The following is a 24,536-nucleotide window of genomic DNA, read 5'->3' as shown; positions in this document are numbered from 1 at the left end:
AGTCAAGTAGACCAATTGGAGATTATGGGATATGCTGACTTAGATTTTAAAGGTGATCTTGATACTCAAGTGTCCACTTTAGGAACATGTCTCTCCACAATGGAAGCTGAATATGTCTTATGTTGTGAAGTTGCAAAGCATTCTTCTTGGCTTAAGACTTTTACTATTGATTTGATTGTGATGAATTCCATTCATAGACCTCTTTAGATTTATTGTGATAACACTACTGTCATACATTTGACTAAAGAGACATGTCATCATGCAAGATCAAAGCACATAAAGGTCAAATATCATTATGTCAGAGAAAATGTTGCTAAAAAGGAATTAATAGTCTCTTATATGCCCATTGAAGACATGTTAGCTGACCACCCTTTGACTAAGGGTTTACCTATTAAACCCTTCCAACGTCTTGTATCCAATATGGGTGTAATAGATGCTTGTGGATTATTTTGATTAGTGGGAGTATCATGTTTATCTTGTTTTGTTTTGACATTGATATCATTTAATGTTCATTAATGATGATGGCTCATATGATATTTTATAATTTTATTCAGAAATATAAATGTGCACATTTGATTTCCCACATGGGAGTTTAATTGTTCATGTAGATTTGATGGCTTGTGCATTTATGGTGACTGGACATCACCTATTAAGCCCTCACCGAATGAAATGCTTGTTGAAAGTAGCATTCTTGATCACATGGTTTGACATCCAAGTGACATGTGTTTGATCAACTAATTGACACATGAAGTTTAGTGACCATATTTGGAGATGCCTTTGATGGCTTCCCAAACTACCATTCCAACTTTTGTTTTGGCCTATGGAAGGTATGCTTATAGTGCTTTAACCATGGAAATGAGTCACTACTGCATAATAGCATTGGTCTCTCCTGCTTGGGCATTTGTAAGGTGTGTTCCTTCTTAAGAGAGACGAGAGAGAGAAAAGAGAAGAAAGAGTCGATTGATACTCAAAAACTCTAGGCTGGTCGTTCCCAGCTTCTTATTTATATTCACTTAATGTAATAAGAACTAAAGTTACAAGAATGCCCCTAGCAGTTCCTAATAACAAACAACTAACAAGGAAAAAAAGAAAGCTAGCTGTTAGCACCTAGATAGACTAGGCTGACAACATACTAACACAGAACCAAACAACATACTAACAGCATACTAACATAGAACCAATAAATAAGATTTACAGCACTCCCCCTCAAGTTGGGTTGTATATGTCTATCATGCCTAACTTGTCACACAATTCATTCTGCAGCAAGTATGGAAGTCCTTTTGTAAGGACATCAGCAAATTGTTCCTTGGAGTTGACATAAGGGATGCAAATTTTCCTTCTTTCCATTTTTTCCCTTATGAAGTGTTTGTCCACTTCAATGTGCTTGGTCCTCTCATGTAGGATAGGATTGTTGGCGATGTTAATGGCTGCCTTTTTGTTACAATAAAGAAACATAATGTATCTAAGAACTCTTTCTACTGCCTCCAAGTGAGTTTTCTTAGGAGAGTGCATGAATTGGCTCAGGACCCCAACTGAATAGGCAATGTCTGGACGAGTCATGGACAAATAAATCAACTTCCCTACTAACCTTTGGAACTATTTTACATATTTCAGAGGTTCATCATCACAGTTACCTAATTTATGATCAATATCCATAGGAGTATCTCTGCTAACCTTGCACCTAACTTGCCTGTGTCTTATAACAAATCAAGAGTGTACTTCCTTTGAGAAATGAAGATACCCGTTTTTGAGCAAACAACCTCAATTCCAAGAAAAATACTTTAGAGGGCCTAGATCTTTCATTTCAAATTTAGACGCAAGGAATTGTTTCAATTGTTGTATTTCTAAACTCCAATTTCCTGTAATGATGATCATCCACATACACTATCAAAACACCAACCTGTTCCTGACATTTCTCCACAAAGAGTGTGTAATCAGACTGACATTGCTTGAACCCTACTTTCTTCAGATTGAACAAGGGCATATACCTCTTGAACCGACGACAACTCTTTGCTTCCTAAGATTTGAACTCTCAAGGGTTCATAGGCAGGATTCAGTCCCAACAAGAAGGCAAACACACGCAGCTGAGAAATCAACTTCTTGTAGGCCTTAGCATCATCGTCATGTTTCCACTCTATAGCCTAATAATGATCCAATTTTTTCCATATGGAAGTAAGGGCTGAATAATAGGCAGACAAACTACGATTTCCCTGTTTACAGGTTAAGGATTCAGCTTGCAACTAGTAAATCTTGGCATAATGCCTTTGCTCAGAATAGGTGGTTTTGGCATGTTCCCAAATCTCACTCGCAGTGTCTGCCCACATAAAGTTCTTCTTCACATCGGGTTCCATGGCTGCAAGGAGCCAAGACATCACCATACTGTTTTCTTGGTCCCACCTATCATGTTCAGCTGTCTCACACTTGGGTTCTTTCACTCTGCCATTTATGTAACCAGCTTTTCACCTTGCTGTTACATAAAGTTTCACACTTTTAGCCCACTCCAGGTAGTTCAGGCCATTTAAAGGGGTAATTGACATGGGAAACATCATGTTTTCACCTATCATACCAACTGTACTACGAGTTGGTGTAACTCCAGATGATGTTGAATTATAGTTTGCCATTGAGAAAACAAGGGTCACAAATATACCAGAGCAGATTCCACACAAACAGAATGCTAAATTCTCATGAATTTTCACTTTCGAAAGGAGAAAGATATTGTTGAAATCAATTCAGCAATAGTTCGACCCTTAGATTAGCCTAGAAATTAGTCTAACAACTAGTCTACTAACAGGCTACTAAAAATAGTCTACTAATAGAAAGAGTTCAACCATAAGCAGTCATTAAAAAAAGAAACTACTAACAGTTTGGCCACAACACATGAGTAAAAAAAAAACATACCCTTGTCTAGCACTTGTACGAAAGTGTAAACCTCAAAGCCAAGGCCTTCTCAGCCCTTCACAACATAGACCACGGAGAAAAAAGGGGACACATACCCCTGTCCAACACCTATAAGAAGGTACAAACCCAGAAAAATATTTTTCATTGCATCGAACTAAGAGAGGAGAGTCATTCTAGCATCGCCCCTCTTCTGTTAGAGTTTATTTGGTGTTACGACCAAGGAGGAACCCAAAGAACAACAGCTGTAGGAATTCTGAACAGTCTGATAGAATTCTTGGTCTTCCACGTCCAAGAGATCAAGAGAAAAAAAAATGACTGAGATTCAGATGAGAGAAAATAATTTTTTAGCCCAAAATTATTACTCTGATACCATGTATTCCTTCCTGAGAGAGACAAGAGAGAGAGAGAGAAGAGAAGAAAGGAGAAGAGAGAGTCGATTGAGACTCAAAAACTCTAGGTTGGTCATTCCTAGCTTCTTATTTATATTCACTTAATGTAATAAGAACTGAAGTTACAAGAATGCCCCTGGCAGTTCCTAATAACAAACAACTAACAAGGAAAAAAAGAAAGCTAGCTGTCAACACCTAGATAGACTATGCTGACAACTTACTAACAACATACTAATACAAAACCAATAAATAAGATTCACAACATAAGGATATTGAAAGCAAGACTGATTTGATCTTACACTCTCATAACACATGTTGTTGCTTTTTTTATTTTATGAGTGGCCACTCGATTTAAAAAAAAAATGTTTCAACCCAATGGATGTTTTTGTTTCAAAACTTTTTTTTTTTTTTTTAAACTGTGACAAACAATGGGAGATTGTTAGTATTTGTCAATTTCAAAAAAAATATATATTGGGTTGACACACAACACATATGAGTCTATGAGAGTGTTTTGAAAGTTAGAGACAAATTCCTATTTAGAGTGGTATTCTAAGTGTGGTAGGACTGGATTGAAATTAGTTTGATGGGTAATTAATCTCAATTAGCGATAAGAATTATTAGAGTCCTAGCCACCTCTGGATGGGGGTTATAAAAACCACATAGTGGTTCTGGACCCATTACGCCCATCACGGTTGGCCTCAAGATCCAAAGAGACCAATGAATTCAAGAAGTTGATAAAGAAAGAAGTGCAAGGAAGCATTCAACAACAATGGCCGGAACACAGAGTGGAATCCAAATAGGTACACACATCTGAATATGATTTCTTATTTTGTTTCACTATTCATCAATTGGATGAGTTTTATAGCTTGCAAAGTACACCAATCAAGTCATACCTTTTTACCCCTATTCACTCTAGTTTAAGAACCAATTGGACAGTGAAATCTTCTATTTCTCTACCAGTTTCGTGTTTGACATCATCCCTTAGCGCGAGTACCCAGATATAGGTGGCAATGGAATGACTTTCGTGATTGCACCATCAAGGGGCCTCCCAAGATCTCTACCAATTCAATCTCTAGGCTTCTTCAACGATTCCAACAATGGAAACTCATCCAGCCATGTTGTTGTAGTTGAATTTGATACAATTGAGTATTGAATTTGCTGATATAAACAATAACCATGTAGGTATTGACATTAACAACTTAACATATGTTGCTTCTGCACCGACACCATTTTTTTATTGATAAAAATGGTGGGCACAAGAACCTAACCTCAAAAGTGGGACAATATGATGGTTTCAACACTCGAATTAATGTCACATTAGCTCCGATTATTGTGACAATGGCAGTTCCAATTGCAATTCCCATGGTTGTGTTGTATTGGCAAAGGAGATTTGGGCCGAAGAAGAGAGAGAGAATGAGAAAATAGAAAGGAGTTAATTGGAGTGGCGAGGGAGGTTGCATAGTTATAAGAGAGAGAGAGACGGTGAGGGTTGCAACGGCTCAGGTGCAAATGAGTTTCACGGTTTGATGTCAGTGAAGATGAAAAGGGCGATGGAGAGGGACACTTGAGATTTCCTACTCACTCTCTACCCGCCATGAATTGGAGCCACACATCTTTATTATGAATTGAGAGATGTGTGGCTGTAATTAGAGTGGATAGGAAAAGGCGGAGAGGTTGGGGAAGAGAATAGCCGGAATGATGGAGTCAAAGGAGAGGTTCCTGTTAAACGTATTTGATAAAACTTGGCGTCCATACTGCCGCTAGAACTTAGATCCGTTAGTTTCGAAACGACATACGAGAGTGTGATGTGTTCGAACATAATTGGTTTCTGTCCCGTATGTGAACTCCTTTCCAATTTGATTATAAAGTGTTGGTCTCTCTAGGGTTTTAATTCATCGGAGAGTCGTAATATGTGTTATCATGGCCGGCTCGGAGTTCTCTCCCTCTCTTGCTGCTTCACATTATCCCCGTAGTTACAGATGCAATGACGAGAAAGAAACAGCACAGAGATCATTGATCGTGGGATTTTATGATCCCGCGGGATGAACACCTCTTCTGGTTCGTATTCACTGAGCATCGCTTCTGGTTCTGGCTCGTCGGTGTTTTTAACTGTTTATCGTGTTTCAGTGTTTATTACTATTATTGTTTTGAATGGTTAATTCTCTTGCCGAACCGAAGGACCTATGGAGGAAGTGCTTTGAAAGAGGTGCACTTTCGGCCAAGTTTGCCTTCGAAAAGAAACTCGACATGAATTCAGATCGCCGGACTGGATTCGATTTATGTTCAATATCGGTTCGGTTTCAAACTGGATCTAATTTTCATACATTGAAACTGGTTAGACTTTGCGAGTGAGCTTTAAAAAAAGCGAAGGTCCCAGCGGAGGGGTATGAGACTCAAAATGTGAGACCTCTCTAACACCATATGATACCTTCGTAGACTGTGATGCTCGGCCGATTTGTAGGATGCCCAAACAGTGCTAATTTGATTTTTGGAGCGTCTGGAAACCTTGGCTACATCTGAAAATCTATTTGACTTGTCTTCAAAGGAAGATAAAATAGGTTACTATTGAGTTTATTTTGTTTCATTGCAGATGCTGTCTGGGGTGCAGAAATGAAACCTCTCCCTCCCCCAAAACCTGTTGCAGGCGGATTGGATCCCAAGTCTCCGCTACAAGAGACCTTATAGATTTGGTAGGTTTTGGCAAGGGACTGGCTCTTACCATTCTATATTTGCATCGAGAATCACCGGTGATTTCTTAATCTATCGTTCTGCAAATGGTGTAATTTTGGACTTCCAGATCAACCATTTAATAGGATACTCGTGAATTTGCAAATAAAGCTTTTATGATATCTCTTTAATGAATTGGAACCATGAGTTGATGAATCGATTATTTTCACCTCATTCAGCTCAAGAAATTCACTAATGCATCAGCTCATCGACTCCTACACTCAGAACTCCCAAGTTTTAGAAATTAAAATGGATTTGTCCCAAAATTATGATTTTTTTTATGGAGGGCCTTAAATGATGCTCTACCCACGAAGAGTAGATTCACTGTGTGGAGGAACAACTTTGACTCTTGTTGCTCACTATGTACGAAAGAGAAGGAAACTATAGGCCATTTTATTCCTTAAGTGTCCTATTGTAAAGATGGTTTGGTTTTGTTTGGTTCTGAACTGACCTATTTCATCAATTATCAGAATTGATATCATTTTGGATTGCTCCTGAGGTTTCTTTTTCCACCTCTCCACATCCTCCATACCTTTTGGCCTTCTGGTTGGTTCGAAATATTGCTACATTTCGTGGAGAGGTTTGGACTCCTGAATTGATTATTGTTAAGGTCCAGTCCTTTGTTGCTCATTCTTTGGTTGGAGTTCTGCCTAACCATCAAAAATCTCATGCTGTGATGGTTCCAACCCCCCTCGTAAATGGTGTAAGCTGCCGGTTGGACTGGTTAAAATTAACTTTGACAAAGCCACTTCTCCAGTTCGGTCTGTTGCTAGATGTATCATTAGGGGTCATCTTGGATCTTTGATTTATGCTTGGGCTGTGACATTTAGTGCATGCTCTGCCTTGAAATCTGAGGTCTGTGCTCTCTTTGAAAGTCTTCATCTTGCTATATCTAGTGGTATTTCCAAAGTAATTTTTGAAGGTGACTGCGCTATTCTCATTAAATTATTGTTAGAAGATTTTGGTAATCCTCCGCAGAGTGCTCTAACACTCATTCATAATTGTAAGAATATCCTCAATCACCATCCTGATTTCTCAATAGCTTTTTCAAAGAAATCGACCAATAAGGTGGTTCATTCCTTAGCTAGGTTTGGCTTGTCTTATAACTCAGCTTGTACCTGATCATCTGTACCAGACTTGAAAAAAATTGTAAAAGATGAGTCTACTGACATCTCTAATGAAAGTTAGGCCTTCGGGCCTAACTCTCAAAAAAAAAAAATAATAATAATAAATTATAACCTCTAATCTTCGTCATGCTTGGAATTGAATTCAAAATTCCAATTTCAACTATAATCTATACTGTTAGCACCGAAGATAAAACCATAATCTATATTGATATTATTTAAGCTTGTGAAACCAAAGAATGGTGGCAATGGCATTATTGACGAGAATATACTGTGGCGTTTTGTGTACTGAACCAAAGAAAGCCGCCCATAAGAAAGTTTTCTTGTCGCTGTAGCTACCCAGAAAACCACCCATAAGAAAGCTCTCCTGTCGCTGCAGATATCCAACCTATTGTTTAAATTCTTATAAACTTACTTGTCACCCATAAGAAATTGACTTAAACATATCAGAGGTTTTAAAATAGGCTTAAATGTTACTCTGTGAGCTGACCCCACGTACTTGAACATAACCCATTACATTATGAATTCATATAAAAATTTAAAATACCATTTTGCCCTCTTATGCCCTTATGTGATTCTGAGATGGTGACATTCTTCTTCAGCTATTCTTCCAAGGGGAGAAGGAAGAGGGCGGGACTCGGGAGAGCAGATGTAGATATAAAGAGAACGAATAGTCGGATTAGATCAGATGATTGTGATTCTCTACCAGTGAGTTCTTGTTCAATATAACTAAGCCAAAACAATTGAGATTTAGTTCATTGATTCTCTACTCTCTACTGGTTATGATTCTCCACCAATGAATTCTTTGTTTTAAAATCATCACCAAGTTTTTTTTTTTTTTAATGTTCGTCCAAGAACAAGAATTCACTGGTGAGTTCTTTGTTTTAAATTCCACTGTAATTTCTTACAAAGTTTACCCGCGAATTGCAACTGAAACTCAAACCATCAGTGTTCAATATGCCCCATTCAAAGATATTTATATCAATCAATACATTGGAAAAAAAACCATCCATTGAGCACTTTTGAGCAGTAAAAATTCTGTTGTCTTTCAGATTTATGAATGAAAGTGCCCTTGAATGGGGTGGATATTCCACTTTGTTTGAATAAGAACTCGCCATCCATTTTTAAACCTCAAGGTATCTTGAACAAAAGTCCATCCTTCTAAGACAACCATGCTGTTTTTGCTTTAAAACCAAGGATATCACTTTGTTTAGACCAGATAGGGATATAGATGGAACTCCCTCGTTAAAAAGAAGGGGTTTTTATAGTTTAGTCCACCCCTAGGGTGGAGATAAGATTTCTAGGGGTGGACTGAATCCTGCCCATGGATTGATGCCAAATTCATGGGCAGGATGTGGTTTATAGGGGGCTACTAATAGATTAGGAGGGGGCTGCAATTTCAGATTTCTGAGGTGGATTGCAGTCCACTTATCCCTAAAAATAATGGTGAAATAAGATTTATGAGACTGACCCAATATAGTTATGACTTATGATAAGACTTAATGATGATGAAGATTAAAAGAAAGTGTAGATAAGCCCAAAATGGAGACTTTGACAATGGCAAGGTGAAGATGCCCTTCAAAACCTCCTTGTCAGGGTTGCGAATAATATTACTCGTGGTGAAAACGCTCACTCCACTAAGACTAAACTCATAGTTCACCCTTTACACCAAGGCATTTGTTAAAACATTATGATATGGATCAAATCTCAAAAATGATTTGACCAATGCGAGCACAAAATTTGTTTTTTTTTTTTTTTTTTTTTTTTTTTTTATCTTGGTAATGTTTACAAAGAAAGAATGCACATTTTGATATTCTTCTGTACAGAAGAGCTGGGAACCCAGAGAAGAACCCATGTGATTACTCGCATGACAGGCTCTTTATGGCTGCAGTGATGTGTTTGGGATAGGCCCACAACTTTGAAAGGGACTCTTCATCTGAATCGCCTTCACTGTCTGAAGAGGATATTGTCGATAGAGAGTCCTCCAGTATATAATCGATGATCTGAAGACAAAGAAGAGGCAAAATTCAACTAGTTCTAGAAAATTATAAAACAAATATCTCATATGGAGTGCAGGTTGTGCAGCAAGATCAGAAGTTTGGCAATTTAGAAGAACATTAAACCCAACTAAAATGGAAATGAAAAAATGTCAGTTGGAAAATTAGGACCTTTTAATACAAAAAGCACTGAATCATGATCATGCACATGTCAAGGGTACCACGCAATAGTTTCCACCATGAGTTGCGCAAAGCCCAATGTTATCCCAATTAAATTGGAAAAGCTAAACATGGAGACAGAATACTAAGAACAAGGAATTATAAATATGATTCAAATCAGCATAATGCATGTTGGGAGAATCATTCCACCTCGAGGACTTGTGCAGAAAGAGAACCATATGTCCATATCCATTATTTGATATATTAAAGCATCATAGTAAATTAGAAGTGGAGTCAGACAACTAGGATCAAAGCACGAATGTGATATGGAAGCAGTATGAACTATGAACATGTTGGGAGTATCACATGATGGTTTGCACTTGGACTAGTGCAAAAACCAAACCATCATCTGAACATTGGAACAATTCACTAATTTCTTACAAAATTTCCCAATTAACCACAATAACCATTTTTTATGGATAGTCATCGTGATCTTTTTCCTTATTAAGTTGATGGAAAACTTAAGCAAATTCAATTGAACAATTCGTAGTAGTTTGGAGGTAATCTATGTAATTTATTGAAAGTTGCTTCTCAAAGTTGAGCAACAAAAAAGAAAAAAAAGAGAGATGTTGTCCTACCTGTTGAGGTGATACAGGCTTGATTTTCTGATTTTTCTGTTGCAAAACATGGTGCATATTGGAACATTTCATGTTGTTCAGCCAAACAATTGATTTGCAATGCCAACAGTATCCCCTGTTTGACATAGATCTCCGTATTGAATTCCCTGAAACATCACTGATTAGAATAATCAATAAGGTACTAAATAAAACAAGAAGTTCGAGCACATTCTACATTTTGAGGAGGGATGATTAGCCAATAAATAAATGTTTTTTATTATGTTTTATGAAACCTCATAAACTTTTATCAGAAACGTCTTACATATAAACAACAATGGAGTCATTCACTTGTTCCTCATAACAGGAATGAGCAATATATTAAAAATAGACTTATTCCAGAAATAATACTATAATAGAAAGGAATAACACAATTTCGTGATTACTGTCACCACTAAGCTCTAGAAAGTAGAATTATGCATTTGCCTTATAAGCCAGAATGAAATGAGTTCATTCTACATGACTCCCAGAACCTCTGTATCATGATAGCTGGAGTGCAGCACAAGTCAGCCTTAATATAATAAGGAAACATATCCATCTGCTATTTACTTTTATCTTTTTATCTATTCTCTTATAAAATTTTCTTTTGGTGAATATAATGGTGAGAAAACCTCATTCAATATGAGAGGGAAATGCCTATATGTTTGCATACAACGAATATGAAGAGAGCCAATTAGCAGGGAAAGAAACAATGAAGCATGCAACAACATAGTGTTGACACACCAGTGTTTTAAAAGCGCAAGGCGAAAAAAAGGCGCAGGGGCCAATTTGCACCCGAGGCGCAAGGCAAGGCGCACACCTTTTTGAAGCAAGGCGCAAAAATAGAAAAAAAAGCTAAAAATAAAGTCAGAAAATTCAAAAAAATGCAAAAAATAAAAATATTAAACATAATATTAATAAAAATACAAACTTAAATTTTAAAAATATGTTTTAAAAAATCTATTATCTAAAATTAAAATACATAAACATAACATGTAAAGCAATTCAAATGAAAATTTAAAAATAAAATCAAACATATAAAACATTTTCAAGCATGTAAAACCCACAATCTCTTTTTTTTCCTCATTGCATTACTTCAAGTAGCTAATGTGATGTAAAACATATTACATTCCTGATTCCACAAGCCACCTTTGTGCCACACCCCTCGTGGCAAACCTAAACAAGTCCATGTTAGGGTTTGCCTCGAGGGGCTTGGTCAGGGGCTCGAGGCGAAGCCCCCAGTACAACCACTAGGTTCAAAAAAAGCTAAAAAAGCATAAAATTTTCAAAAGGCGCATGCCTGGGCTAAGACACACGCCTGGTGCGCCTTTTGAAAGTGCTACGCCTAGGATCTGGGCGAGGCACCTAAACTAAAATGCGCCTCGCTTGTGTCCCTAGGCGCGCCTTTTAAATCACTGTGACACACACATAAAAAAGAATGTAGATATACAATTTTATTTGCTTTCCAGCCCCAGAGTATGATGCTTGTTGAGCAGGAGAAGGAGAAGAAGAAGAAGAAGAAGAAGAGGCTACAGAGTTAAGGCCTCACAAACTTAGCTTCAGTCGAGTGAAGCTTTGCATTTATACTATTCTGGCCGTACATAACAATATGTCTACAGAATTACAAAAGTACCCCTGCGGGTACTAAGTCTGTGAACAGTACATATATTACACCTGTTAACACTCCCCCTCAAGTTGGGGCATAGATATCAATCATGCCCAACTTGTCACAGAGACCTTGATGTCTGGAATGGTTTAGCCCTTTTGTAAATAAGTCTGCTAGTTGGTCTTCAGAGCTGATATATGGAGTGCATACTTCACCTGTGATGATTTTCTCTCTGATAAAATGCTTGTCAACTTCAATGTGCTTTGTTCTATCATGTAGTACCGGGTTGGCAGCGATACTGATAGCTGCCTTGTTGTCACAGAGTAGAGTCATGGGTTTACCAACTGGAAAACCCAACTCTCCCAATAGATTCTTTATCCACATACCTTCGGCTACTCCGTGTGCCATTGCACGGTACTCAGCTTCAGCATTGGATCTAGCTACCACGGTTGCCATTGCACGGTACTCAGCTTCAGCATTGGATCTAGCTACCACGGTTTGCTTCTTACTCCTCCAAGTAACAAGGTTCCCTCCTACAAAGGTGCAGTAACCACTAGTAGACCTTCTGTCACTTTGGGATCCAGCCCAATCCGCATCTGTGTAAATTTCAACCCTCAAGTGTCCATGTTTCTGGAATAATAAACCAGCACCCGGGAACTTCTTAAGATACCGAAGTACTCTCTCTCCTGCTTCAAGATGGGTGGACCTAGGTGCATGCATGAACTGGCTGAGGACACCAACAACATATGCTATGTCTGGATGAGTCATAGAAAGGTACAACAATCTTCCTACAAGCCTCTGAAATTGCTTCACATCCTTAAGAGGTTCACCTTGGCTGTCACTTAACTTATGGTTGGGGTCAATGGGAGAGTCGGCTGGTTTAACCCCAATCTTTCCAGTGTCCTTAAGCAAGTCTAGGACATATTTCCTTTGGGAGATGAAGATACCATTTTTTGATCGGGCAACCTCAATTCCAAGGAAGTATTTGGCAAGACCTAGATCTTTCACTTCGAATTGAATGGCAAGGAAGCCCTATCCTCCCAGTCACCAGTAACAATTACGTCATCCACATATACTATTAGGGCAGCCATTTTACCTTTTACCCTTTTTACAAACAGTGTGTGATCTGACTGACATTGCTTGTATCCCCTCTTCTGAACTGCAGTATGAAATCTGCTAAACCAAGCTCTTGAAGATTGCTTCAACCCATATAAAGACTTCTTTAACTTGCACACTTTCTGTTCACTTGAGCCAAAAAATCGGGGGGTTGAGCCATATAAACTTTCTCTTCAAGGTCACCATTCAAGAGGCATTCTTGATGTCGAGCTGATGTAGATCCCAATTCAGATTGGCAGCAAGAGAGAAAAGTACTCTAATAGAGTTCATTTTGGCAACAGGGGCAAAGGTTTCTGCATAATCAACTCCATATACTTGAGTAAAACCCTTTGCCACTAAACGAGCTTTATACCTCTGCACAGTTCCATCAACCCCATGCTTAACAGTGAACACCCATTTACATCCAACTGGAACCTTACCCTTAGGGAGATCAACAAGTTCCCACATGCCATTCTTATGAAGAGCATCAATTTCTTCCTTCATGGCATTTGTCCATTCTGGTACTGAGAGAGCTTCTGCCACATTCTTGGGAATAGGGATACTGTCAATGGAGGTAAGGAAGACACAAAATGAAGGTGAGATGTTCTCATAGGAGACAAAGTTGGAAATGGGGTGTTTTGTGGTGCACAACCTAACACCTTTCCTGTGAGCAATAGGAAGGTCAAGATCATTAGCAACAGGGAGGTCAGGACTATCATTGGGAGTCAAGTTACTTGAGAGAGTATGATCTTCCCCCGAGGAGTTTGATGGCACTTGAGGGACAGCTTCTGGATTCTCCACAGCTCTTGAACTTGGTTGGCCTTTATGACGACGATAAAAAATACGGAAAGGTGGAGGATCAGGAAGAGAAGGGGGAGAAGGAGAAGGATTAGGAAGAGGAGGAAGCTGAACCAGTTTCTCCTCATGCCTATACTCCCCTTGAGGAGAAACAGGAAAGAAGGGCTCATCTTCAAAGAAGGTAACATCCATGGAGACATAGAATCTCCGAGAAACAGGATCAAAGCAACGATACCCTTTCTGAGAGAATGAGTAGCCAAGAAATATACACGGGATAGCACGAGAGTCCAATTTCCCCCGGGTGGGAGATAGGTTTTGGACAAAGCACCGACAACCAAAAACACAAGGAGGGATAGAAAGAAGAGGGGCCTTAGGAAAGAGAAGCTGATGTGGGGCTTTGTACTCTAACCAACGAGAGGGCATTCGGTTAATGAGGTATGTAGAACAAAGGACAACCTCAAGCCAAAATCGTTTGGGAACATTCATGTGGAGTAGTAAACCCCGTGCCACTTCAAGGAGGTATCGGTTCTTCCGTTAAGCCACACCATTTTGTTGTGGCGTACGGGCACAAGAGCTCCGATGAAGAGAGCCATGTGAAGCAAAGAACTCCGTGAGGTCACTATGAAAAAACTCTTTTGCATTGTCTGACTGGAATATTTGAATCTCGGTCTGAAATTGGGTGAAAACCATTCGCTGAAAATCTTGGATAATTTTTGGTACTTCCTCACGGGTTCGCATTGGATATACCCAAGTGTATCTGGAATAATCATCAATGAAGGTAATGAAGTACTTGTAGCCACTCTCAGAAGGTAAAGTAACAGGGCCCCACACATCAGAATGCACAATGTGAAAAGGAAACTCAGATTTACTATTTCTTTGAGGGAATTGAGTTCTACAATGCTTGCTTAACTGACACGTTTGACAGGAAAAATTAGAAATAGACATTGACTTGCACAGTTCTGGGAAAACCAATTTTAAGGTTTCAAAAGACAAATGACCCAGACGACAATGCTACAAATACATTTTACTCTTTTTGAACTGACTCATAGACTCTGTACCATGAAGGCCAGTTGTATTCTCCAGCATGTAGAGTCCATCAACCATACGACCCCTACCAATCGTCCTCCCCGAGGCCAGATCCTGAATCACACAATAGGTAGGGAAAAAAGTCACAGAACAGTTCAAGGAATTTGTAATACTACTGACTGAGAACAAATTCATAGGGAATTTTGGAACATGAAGAACATCATAAAGAGTAAGGCCGAGGGGAAAAGAGAGAGTTCCTTGACCAGCTATGGAAGTGTATGATCCATCAGCTAGTCTCACTTTATCTCTTCCGGAAAGAGGGTGATAAGTTTGAAAGTAAGAGGACATACCAATCATGTGTTTTGACGCTCCAGAATTGATGATCCATGGAGAGTCAAGGTTGTGTGAGGCAGCATGGAAAGCAATGGCAGAATTACCTGATATGGATGCAAAAGAGGTGGTGGAGTTTACAATATCCTCCCTTGGGTCTGATCCAGAGTAGTTGTGTTGGCTATGTGGTGTTTGAGGCACAGTAGAAGTGGAGGGCTGATTCTTCCGAGAAACCATATTTGCCATGTGGTGTTTCTTGGTACCTTGTTGCCCGGGTCTTCTAATTACATCTGAGCCTTGCTTCTTAGGTAAATCCTGAACCTACTTTGGTTTCCCATGGAGATCCCAACAAGTATCTTTGGTGTGTCGGGGCCTCTGACAATTAGTGCACCACAATCTTTCCTTATTCATGATTCTAGGTTTAGAAGTACTCAAAAAACACAGGTACACTGCCTTACAGAACTGTTACAGTCCACAACTAGGCACTTGCTGATTTTCAGTTTCACAGAGAACCAAACACAAACACTGCAATTGCAGTACTAAAATATATGACCTACACTGTGTAGGAGTTCACAGAACAATATACGAACTGCTCTTGCAGTGTAACCAGATCTGAATGATCTACAGTTTTGCAACTTCAATATAGTTTCTCAACCAAGAGAGAAAAAAAAAACTCAGTAGAAACTGCAATACAAGTGGTGGCGCACCACACCTAGTCGGTTGATATCCATTTTCCAGGACAGCCGAACAATCACTTAGGGTCTAGGGTTCAATCACAGTCCCTAGGAGAGTTGAATAGAACAACATACACTCGGAGGAAGGGGAACAGTCCCTACACAGATTTTGGGACATTAACAGTCGTGCAAGAAGAGAGCCATAAACAGGAAAAGAAAAAAAAGTTTCAGTCCCTATGTCACCCGAACTGTGAATAGGTAGAACAGTCATGGATTCGAACTTCTCTTGAGGACAGAACCTTCCTTCGAACATCTGGGATGGATTTCCATAGACTTCTTAGCCGAGCAACACCAGCTACCAGCACCTAAGGCTGGAAGTTGAACAGTCAATAGCAGAACCCCTTTTTTTTGCGCCAGGAAGTTGAACAGTCAGCTTTCATGTAGCAGAACCCAACTCGACAGTGGAGACAATCCACAGTACTAGAGAATGCTTCCTCTCCTTGTCTTCGAGCATCAGGACTATAGCTTCTATGCAGCAGTGGAGAGAGACCTCAATTGGTTGTTTTCCAGGCCTGAACAGTCCTGCTCTGATACCATGTTGAGCAGAAGGAGAAGGAGAAGAAGAAGGGAAGAAGAAGGGAAGAAGAAGAAGAAGAAGAAGAAGAGGCTACAGAGTTAAGGCCTCACAAACTTAGCTTCAGTCGAGTGAAGCTTTGCATTTATACTATTCTGGCCGTACATAACAATATGTCTACAGAATTACAAAAATACCCTTGTGGGTACTAAGTCTGTGAACAGTACATATATTACACCTGTTAACAATGCTCTTTCCATATAAGACTTGGTCTTCCAACCCCTGGGCCCTTGGCTAGAGTCAGTGCATCAGCTCTTCTAGTAAAGGGGGAAAACAGCAAAAGTCTATAGGTTCACATACAATGAATATCATTCTACTTTGGAGATGTTTTAGCTTTTAGGTTGCATTTGGTATTCCTTATTTTAAGGACTTATCTTTTTGCAGTTAAAATGCCCCTATGAACACTGAGTTTCTAACTGCAAAAAGGAGATAAGTCCTTAAAATAAAGAATGCCAAATGGAGCCTTAGTTTGTTGTCAGTAGAATGAAACCAACTAGATCTTTACTATAAGATTGTTCACTAGCATTGATTCCAAGACTAGAAGAGCACCATCAGTTGGTCCGTGCATGACATGCAAAGTAGAAAAGATGTGGATCTTTCATTGAACAATATATTGTTAGGTGGTTTCATATTGAACAACTGCTACATTAATCCATTCTAGCTGTATCATATGATTAAATTGTTAACAAAAACATGTCCACAGGTGGTACATGGTGAACCGAGTTGCACAATATAAAGCCAGCCACGCCATACATCTCTTACACTTGATCAGCATACCTATATATGCTCCTTTAAAAGCCTCTTTCCAGTCAAGAATAGTCAATGGATCAGCGCTTTTCTTCTGATGCAGGATTGTATCTCCCTTCTCCTGGACTGGTTTAGCAATGTGCTCCTTAGTTTCAGAACAACCATTGGAATTTCCAAAGTAAAGAACATATTGTGAATGCCACAATCTGTTATCGCTTGCTGCCAAACTCCATGACCTTTTAAGGTGAGATAAAAAGTAAATAAACCAGAAACAAAAATAAGCACTAATGGCAAGTCAGTAATGGTGCTAGGAACTTTGACATATTGCTAAGCCCTTGCATCATAGATTTTTTATCAATGTTGCATAGAATATGCATGGTCACAAATGCACAGATCCAGGTTTGGTCATTGAATGGACCTCTCTTGTATGGAGCATAAAGAGATCATATCAATTGGAGTGACCAATCCATCATTCTCTGCATTTTCCATCACCTTTAAAATCTTTTGGTTTCCATTAAATTGATCCTCAACTTTTATATCATTATCATCATCATCATCCAAGCCTTCCAGCTATATGGGATTGGCTACATGAATCCTGTTTCAACCCTCAACATTCTATATGTGGGTTATTATCTGCTGGGTGATACACCCTTTGCATATGCAAGAGGTGCTTGACAATTAGACAGTTCAGATGAATGACTTGGCTGGCTTGGTGTTTTTCCACATCCATAAACCCATATGGCTTTACGTGGTTAGGAATGATCGTAGATTTTAATGTATACAGAAGAAAGACAACTTACCAGCACACTAAACCCACAGCAACTAGAGAGCGCATGTCTAAGAAACTAAAAATATGGACAAGCACGTCCTGGGGCAATTGTGCTGTACCTGAATATGAAATCATTAGGGGTTACACTTCGAAACAAATGAATTCATCCCTTCTAGAATAATGTAAGTTATAACACATGCAACACAACGTAGTTAGATAAAAGTTAATTTGGTGGAGGAGAAACCATTAAAGGGCTGTGGCTTGGAGAATTATCCAGAGTCTGAATTATGATTACAGAATTGGTGCATTTTCTTAGGATGTTCTTGGAAGGGGAATTTGTAGATATGTACATATATTTTATACCATATGCACCATGGAGTATAATTACTTATTTATGGTATGCATATGATTAACCTAAGCTTACATCCATGCACAAATATGTACAATTACACACATATTATGCTGGCTATTTATAAATAAATATAATTTTCCAACTATATGCATGCATGTGTACATTTACAATAGGGGTGCTCACAGTTCGGTTAGCCGAATCGGCACTACTGGTTTTTGGAAAACCGGTAACCGAAACCGAACCCGAACCGAAGCCAATCGGTTAACTGGTTGACCGGTTCGGTTCGTCGGTTTTTTGGTTTTTTAATTTTTACAATATATATTATAAAAATATATATAAAATATTATACTTTAAATAATAAATATCATATATTATAAATATATATATTTATATATAATGCATATTTATTAATTTATAATACATAAAATATATATATAATATAATATACATAAATATATATAAAATATATAGAAATATATGTATACCGATCGGTTCAGTTAACCGATTTTTTGTTTTTTTTGCTCACCCCTAATTTACAAATGGCATCTGTGCATGTTTTTAATTTATTCTACTGTTGATCTATAAAACCTAAGAAAAGCTAGATGTACAAAATACATTCTGAAAACCTTTGAAACCCAACCAACTTGCCCATCCTTGGTCAAGCTTGGGCCTAGTTGTGTTGGATTAAACTCAGTTTAACTTTTGGGTTGGTAAACTGGGACTTGGCCCCAGGTTTGGCCTATAATTAGTCCAGGCTTGGGTTATCCAGGCCCAACCCAAGAAATGGAAAAGCCCAATGCTTGAGGCTCACCCCTCACCCAAGGACAAAAGCCCAAGCCCATCCTATGTAAATCTTTGGGTGGGGCCAGTCCAGACTCAGTTTGGGCCCGCACAAGTTGCACCTCTAATTAGCCCCTCAATTCTGCTGATCCAATTGCAGTTTTTGTGTCTGATACATTATGCCAAAAGTATACTGTAGAATCACCAGGTTAAGACCTGAAAGCTACTTTATTTAGATGGCTGAAGAATTATATAATATTTCACAAATCAAGGTATCTCAAGTTGAAGAGCTTCCTAAATAAAGTTTTCTTTTCCTTGGGTTCTTTGATTCATAAATACATTGATCAACAAACCACGAGAGATAGATTGAATGGTGAGTGAGGACACACAATCATGCTCTAACCAATAAATGTTCCCTCAGTTTGATTGTTCATAAAAGTAAAGTTTGAAGTAATTGCCGGTAAAAAGGACAGGCCCACTGTCAATGGAGGGGGTGCCTCCTTTCAATGTATGCAAATCATCACCTTCTTCATCTTGCCGGGATTTAGAACGTCTTTTATGTGCAACCACCGCATGCTTAAACTCTGCGACAGCCAGCACTTTCTTCTGCTTGGGCAATGCCACCTCTGCTGCTTGGAGTAGGAGGTTAGCCGCTGAAACTGCTTGCCTTGTTTGCACCCTGCAGTGTTGCAGCAAAGTATCCACAAGTCAATGAAACCTATGAATATCAAATAATTAGGTTAGGATGGAAGAAGGATGCAACTTAGAGCAGTCCAACCAATTACATTCATGTTGTACATAAGCCAAGATTTAGACCCATCATTTGTTTTGTATATTTTTGAAACATAAAAAGAAAAAAAAAAACTTGTATTAAGAGAAAATGAGTTTGAAAAGGATCTGGGTAAAACCTATCCATATACAAGGTATAGAAATAGCACATGTGCTATGATTGAACAAGAAAAATGAGACATTATCTGTTGTTTTGAGGTAATACACAGGCATAAGGAACTTTTTTTTCATGCAAGAAGAGGCATCATAGAGATTCTGATGGTTCAATTATTTAGTATTTTATCGTTTTTTTGATAGTAATATACAAATTTCATTAACAGAAAAAAGATTACAATGCATTAGTGAAAAGATTTCACCACACAAACATAGCATAGATCAACACAAAGAAAGTAACATTATTACAAATCAATCGCTCCCAATAACCAGCACCATGGTTGACCATAGTCTGTATCTCCAATAGATTACTTAGAATTGACTTCTAATATTGAAAGTCTTGAAAAAAGAGTTGCAAGTAAAAACAAAATAGCTATGGTGAATAAACAAATGCATTTTCATCTAGCTCTTTCGACATGACACAAATGCTTGGAAACTGGAACTCTCTTGCTTTTAAATGGTCAGAAATTACAAAACCATCTAGCTAGCAACAAGCAGAGGCCCCACTTTTGGTGGTATTGTATATTACCTCATACTCCTTTAATATTCAAATCTTCCAATTGATTTCTGGATATTTCTTCATAAAAGGATTTGATTGTAAATTTTCCATCCTCACATTCTTTGAAGTTTGCACCATCTTGAATCTGGAATGCTAAATCATTGTTTATTATCTCCAGCCTAGTGACTACTATTCACAGGAAACTAGCTGGTGGTTGGGATGCTGGATTGGCTCCAACATCACCTTTTCTTGCAATTTATTTATGATGCTTGGTGGGGGAGTGCCCCCTAAAAGTTGATTTCCTAATCTGTTTGCTATTTCATCTTATAAAAAGGAACAAATTTCATCACACATTTCTATCACATCTCAAGGTATCTTTTGGAATTTTGGTTTCATGAGGGGGGTCAAGGGATTTCAAAACCTCTATTGCATTAAACTCACTTGATTCTCTTTAAGGGGGTTTTCCTTGAACCAAATAACACTAACTGTTGTATGTGGAGTGCAGAAAATTTAGGTTTGTTCATTGTGCTTCTTTCTTTCAGGCCCTATCCCTTGACCATCCCTTACCTCAAACTTTCACAGTGAAAGAAATCTGGAGTGGATCAAAGCTGCCTAAAATTAGAGCGTTCTCTTGGGAAGTGGATCAAAGCTGCCTAAAATTAGAGCGTTCTCTTGGGAGGTGTTCCATGGGAAGATCAACACTTGTGCTATCCTTCAAAAGAGGAGGCCCAATTGGTATTTATCTCCACTTGTGTGTACTCTTTGTTATGCTAGTGAAAAGTCTATCTATCACTTATTAATTTCCTGTCCACTTGTATCTAGCATATGGGTGCGGTTCTCTTCTCCTTTTAGGAGTTTGTTCCAGTCATCTTTCCTCAACCTGTCAAAAAAGAGAGGAAGAATGATGCGAAGGTGTATTAGGGCAGCAATGATGCGGTCAATCTGGGAGGAACGAAATGATAGATTTTTCAATGAGAAGGCACACAATGAGGAAGTCCTCATGGAAGATAATATTCATTATCTTCTCTGATATTTCTAAAGAATGTGGCTTGATCTTCAATAGCAAGAAGAATCATCTTATTGCCATGGAAAACATTGTAAATGATAAACCAAGGGCCATGGGAGTTTAGCAATACAATAAAAGGATTTAAGTGCTTGAACAAGGAATTGCAAATGATCATTAAGTTGGTGTATAGATCAGATAATGGCTTCACTGGCTCATTAGCAAAAGTGCAAAACAAGGGGCAACTAGGGAAGAGTTCTGGGATAAAATCTAATGTAATGGTCAAAGAATGGGTTGGGGGGGATTGTCAGCCCCTATTTGAGAGCTTGACCATTGTTGCTCTTTGTATATAACTCATTATTTTATTCATTTAATAAAACATCATCATCATTACCAATTAAAAGTTTCCAGCCTAGTGAGAACACTCCAACTCTCCATCCAACAATGTGTTCTGAAACCTGACACCATACAATCTGTTCTCTTTTTTCAAAAAATTGACCAACAGTGATATCATTAGTAATTAAGCTATACATCCTTTGACAAATATCACATTGACACTTATCCCCACACCACTCATCTTCCCAAAATCTCACCTTACTCCTGTCCCCCACCAAAAACTTGGAATCCCCTAAGAATTCAGAATTAAATTTAACTCTACCTTTCCAAAAAAAGAAAAAAAGAACAAAAAACTCCATACAAAGAATATACCTCCCTAGTATTGCAGTCAAACCTAGCCAACCTGTACTTACCACCAGGCACCATCTTCCATAAAGGCCCTGTCCTTGCCAAATCTCCGCAACTATTTACCCTAAAAGGCCTTATGAAGCTCCCTAGTTCTTTAAATACCCAAACCAACATTCTTCTTTGCTCTACAGCCTTCACCCATCTCATCAAATGATTTTTTTTCTACTTACCACATTAACTCCACAAAAAATCTCTTTGGATCTATTTTTGCTAGAACTTCTAAGATAAAGATAAAATAAATGGGAAGACAAGCCAAAGCACACTTGATGAGTATGTAATTCTACCACCCTAGGATAGATATCTACACTTACATGTAACCAATCTTTTTTTAATCTCTCCACCATCAAACCAAGTAGGCAAGTAGAGATAGCCAAAGCTTTGGATCCAATTAAGAATCCCAAATATCTTTACTAAATGACCATTTACTTTCCTCTCTCGCCACTCATCTCTCTTTTCCTCTCTCTATCTCCTCTAGGAATGGCAATGGGGCGGGTTTGGGGCGGGGCACCCCCTCCCCGTCCCCGCCCTGAAATCATGATACCTTGCCCCGTCCCCGGTGGCGGGGCATCCATTCCCCATCGGGGACGGGGAATTCTCAAATTTTCCCCGTTCCAAGGCAATTACTTAAAGATTATCTATTTTATGGACAATTTATACATAGGATATAGGAATTTGGGGGTATTTTAGAATTGAATTATAATACTTTAGGGGTAACTCAAAAACAAAATTATGGGATCCTAGGATTTTAAAAATTTAGGAAAGACTTAGAGATATTTTAAATATCAATATTAAACCTAGAGATATTTTACTAATTTACCTTCGGGTTCGGGGAATTATATACAAAACCAGTCCCCGCCCCGTACCCGGTTCGGGGAAAATTTATTTTCCTCACCCCCGCCCCGTCCTTGTTTAGGGCCAGGGAAAACCTGCCCCGTTTGGGGCGGGGCGGGATGGGGCCCCGGTTTTACGGGGGAAATTGCCATCCCTAATCTCCTCATGTCACATGCAAATGCATGTTCTACTTGACACCCCAACACTTAAGAACATTCTTCATGAAAATGTTCCATCAATATTTCCTACTCCAATCATCAACCTCTTATTCAGAAATCAGAATTACCTTCAACCCTGACAAACCTTATCGTCATATTGTAGATGAGAAATGATATGTCCATACTCTCCAATACCCAAGCCTTAAATAACTCCTAACTGCTCCTCTCTAAATAACATGAAACGCAGCACCTCAACAACTAGTACAAACAAGAAGGAAGAGAGTGGATTGCCTTACCTGACACCATGAGATGCTTTTAAGTCTTCCAGTTAACAACTTAGCAATAATCTTATAAGGACTAAGGCCTCATTTAGGAAGACTTAAGCTTTGGTTGAGTTTCTTGAGCTCATCTGCTTTGAAGAAGCCAGTAAGCCACTAAAAGAAGCTTCAATGGAAAGCCATGCAAGTGGTTGGACAATAGTTAATTTGGGATTTTCCAAAATTTTCACCAAACATTAATTATAGGCTTTCTGGACCGACCCCACCTTGCAAAGCCAAAAGCAGCAATGTGAAATCTCTCCAAAAGGAGCACTAGAAATCAAATTCATATTTATCAGGATAATCCTTTAGTACTGCAGATTGTATACAATGTTAACATATTATTCCATTTATATTCCCCTTTGATAATGATCAACTTATCCCCATTTTCTCTCAAAATCTCACGGAAAGTCGAATAAGGTTCAATATTTTAACAAAAGCATTTGTTTAGATGTAAAAGGGGCGCGAGTGGGGCAAAAATAAAACTGAAACATTTAAGCTATTTGTCCCTTATTTTCCTTCATAGGAATGTCGCAATGAACTATGAGCCAATTATTCAAAATTAAAGCTCTGAAGATAACATGAAAAAATGAAAAAAAAAAAGGAGTAAAGACTTGATTGCAGAAACCTCCGAGTAGCAAAGAGGAAAAAAAAAACACAGAGAATAAATAAATTTCCATATAAGCAAAACTTCAGACAGTACGCGGAGATAATTCAGATACAAAAGGAAAAGAAAGAGCGAATTACAATGGAAACTTGGAAAGTACTCACTCGGGAAGACGGCGGAACGCAGCGAGGGTGCCCTCAAACATGAGGGCCTGGAGATTCTTGGAGACCTTGCTGTAAGCTCCTCTCAATATGAAGCTGAGCTCGTTGCAGGCCAATGGATAATCGTATATTCGATTTAGAGATTCTTTAAGCCCTAATTTCTGGTATCTTTCTATGGTTCCCGCCATCTCTTTTTCCCAAAGGGTACAAGTGCGAGAGATCAGTTCCAACTTCCAAGGGCTTGAGATTACGAGATGATCGCCTGCGAAGTGCGAACCAACGGCAAATTACATTCAGACCCTCTAAGACAAACACTACTAAAGATAAACTTTCTTCGCGAGAGGTAGCAAGGTAAGGGGTTCAACCAAAACCGGATGATCTCCAGACTCCAGATCTCGTATTTGGTGAGTTCGAATCTGCCCCCACCAGCTTGCGCGGCCGCGTGTCCTCCCACACGCATGCGCCTCATTTTGGTAACTCCCATTTTACATTTTCACCCAAAAACGAGTTTCACTT

General features: G+C 38.7%; 1 protein-coding gene, 1 long non-coding RNA gene and 1 other non-coding gene across 4 annotated transcripts; 2 read left to right on the top strand and 1 right to left on the bottom strand.

The window, feature by feature from the left end:
* Positions 1–4,802: 4,802 nt before the first annotated feature.
* LOC104600258 (uncharacterized) lies at positions 4,803–6,145 on the top strand. Its single transcript, XR_735645.3, has 2 exons — positions 4,803–5,345; positions 5,878–6,145. It is a non-coding gene; the product is annotated as an uncharacterized LOC104600258 (long non-coding RNA).
* LOC148804217 (small nucleolar RNA snoR145) lies at positions 5,650–5,807 on the top strand. The gene has a single exon (XR_016081803.1). It is a non-coding gene; the product is annotated as a small nucleolar RNA snoR145 (small nucleolar RNA).
* Positions 6,146–8,877: 2,732 nt separating the features above from the next.
* LOC104600259 (F-box family protein) lies at positions 8,878–24,527 on the bottom strand. 2 transcript variants are annotated; one of them, XM_010263114.3, is made up of 7 exons: positions 24,386–24,527; positions 24,024–24,282; positions 19,283–19,437; positions 17,658–17,745; positions 16,888–17,093; positions 9,933–10,078; positions 8,878–9,141 (listed from the first exon to the last, which is right to left on the bottom strand). In XM_010263114.3, exons 2-7 carry the CDS (start codon positions 24,206–24,208, stop codon positions 8,998–9,000), a joined length of 924 nt encoding a protein of 307 aa, XP_010261416.1. In that variant the 5' UTR covers positions 24,209–24,282; positions 24,386–24,527; the 3' UTR covers positions 8,878–8,997. The 2 variants fall into 2 exon arrangements, with proteins under 2 accessions (XP_010261416.1, XP_010261415.1); XM_010263113.3 differs by lacking the exon at positions 24,386–24,527 and having other exon boundaries at positions 24,024–24,379.
* Between the last annotated feature and the right edge of the window lie 9 nt (positions 24,528–24,536).

This window comes from Nelumbo nucifera, chromosome 1 (genome assembly GCF_055504915.1).
Source record: "Nelumbo nucifera cultivar China Antique chromosome 1, China Antique-T2T, whole genome shotgun sequence".
Taxonomy (NCBI): domain Eukaryota; kingdom Viridiplantae; phylum Streptophyta; class Magnoliopsida; order Proteales; family Nelumbonaceae; genus Nelumbo; species Nelumbo nucifera.
Note: the sequence above shows the minus strand (reverse complement) of the source record. Positions and strands in the feature narration are given on the sequence as shown.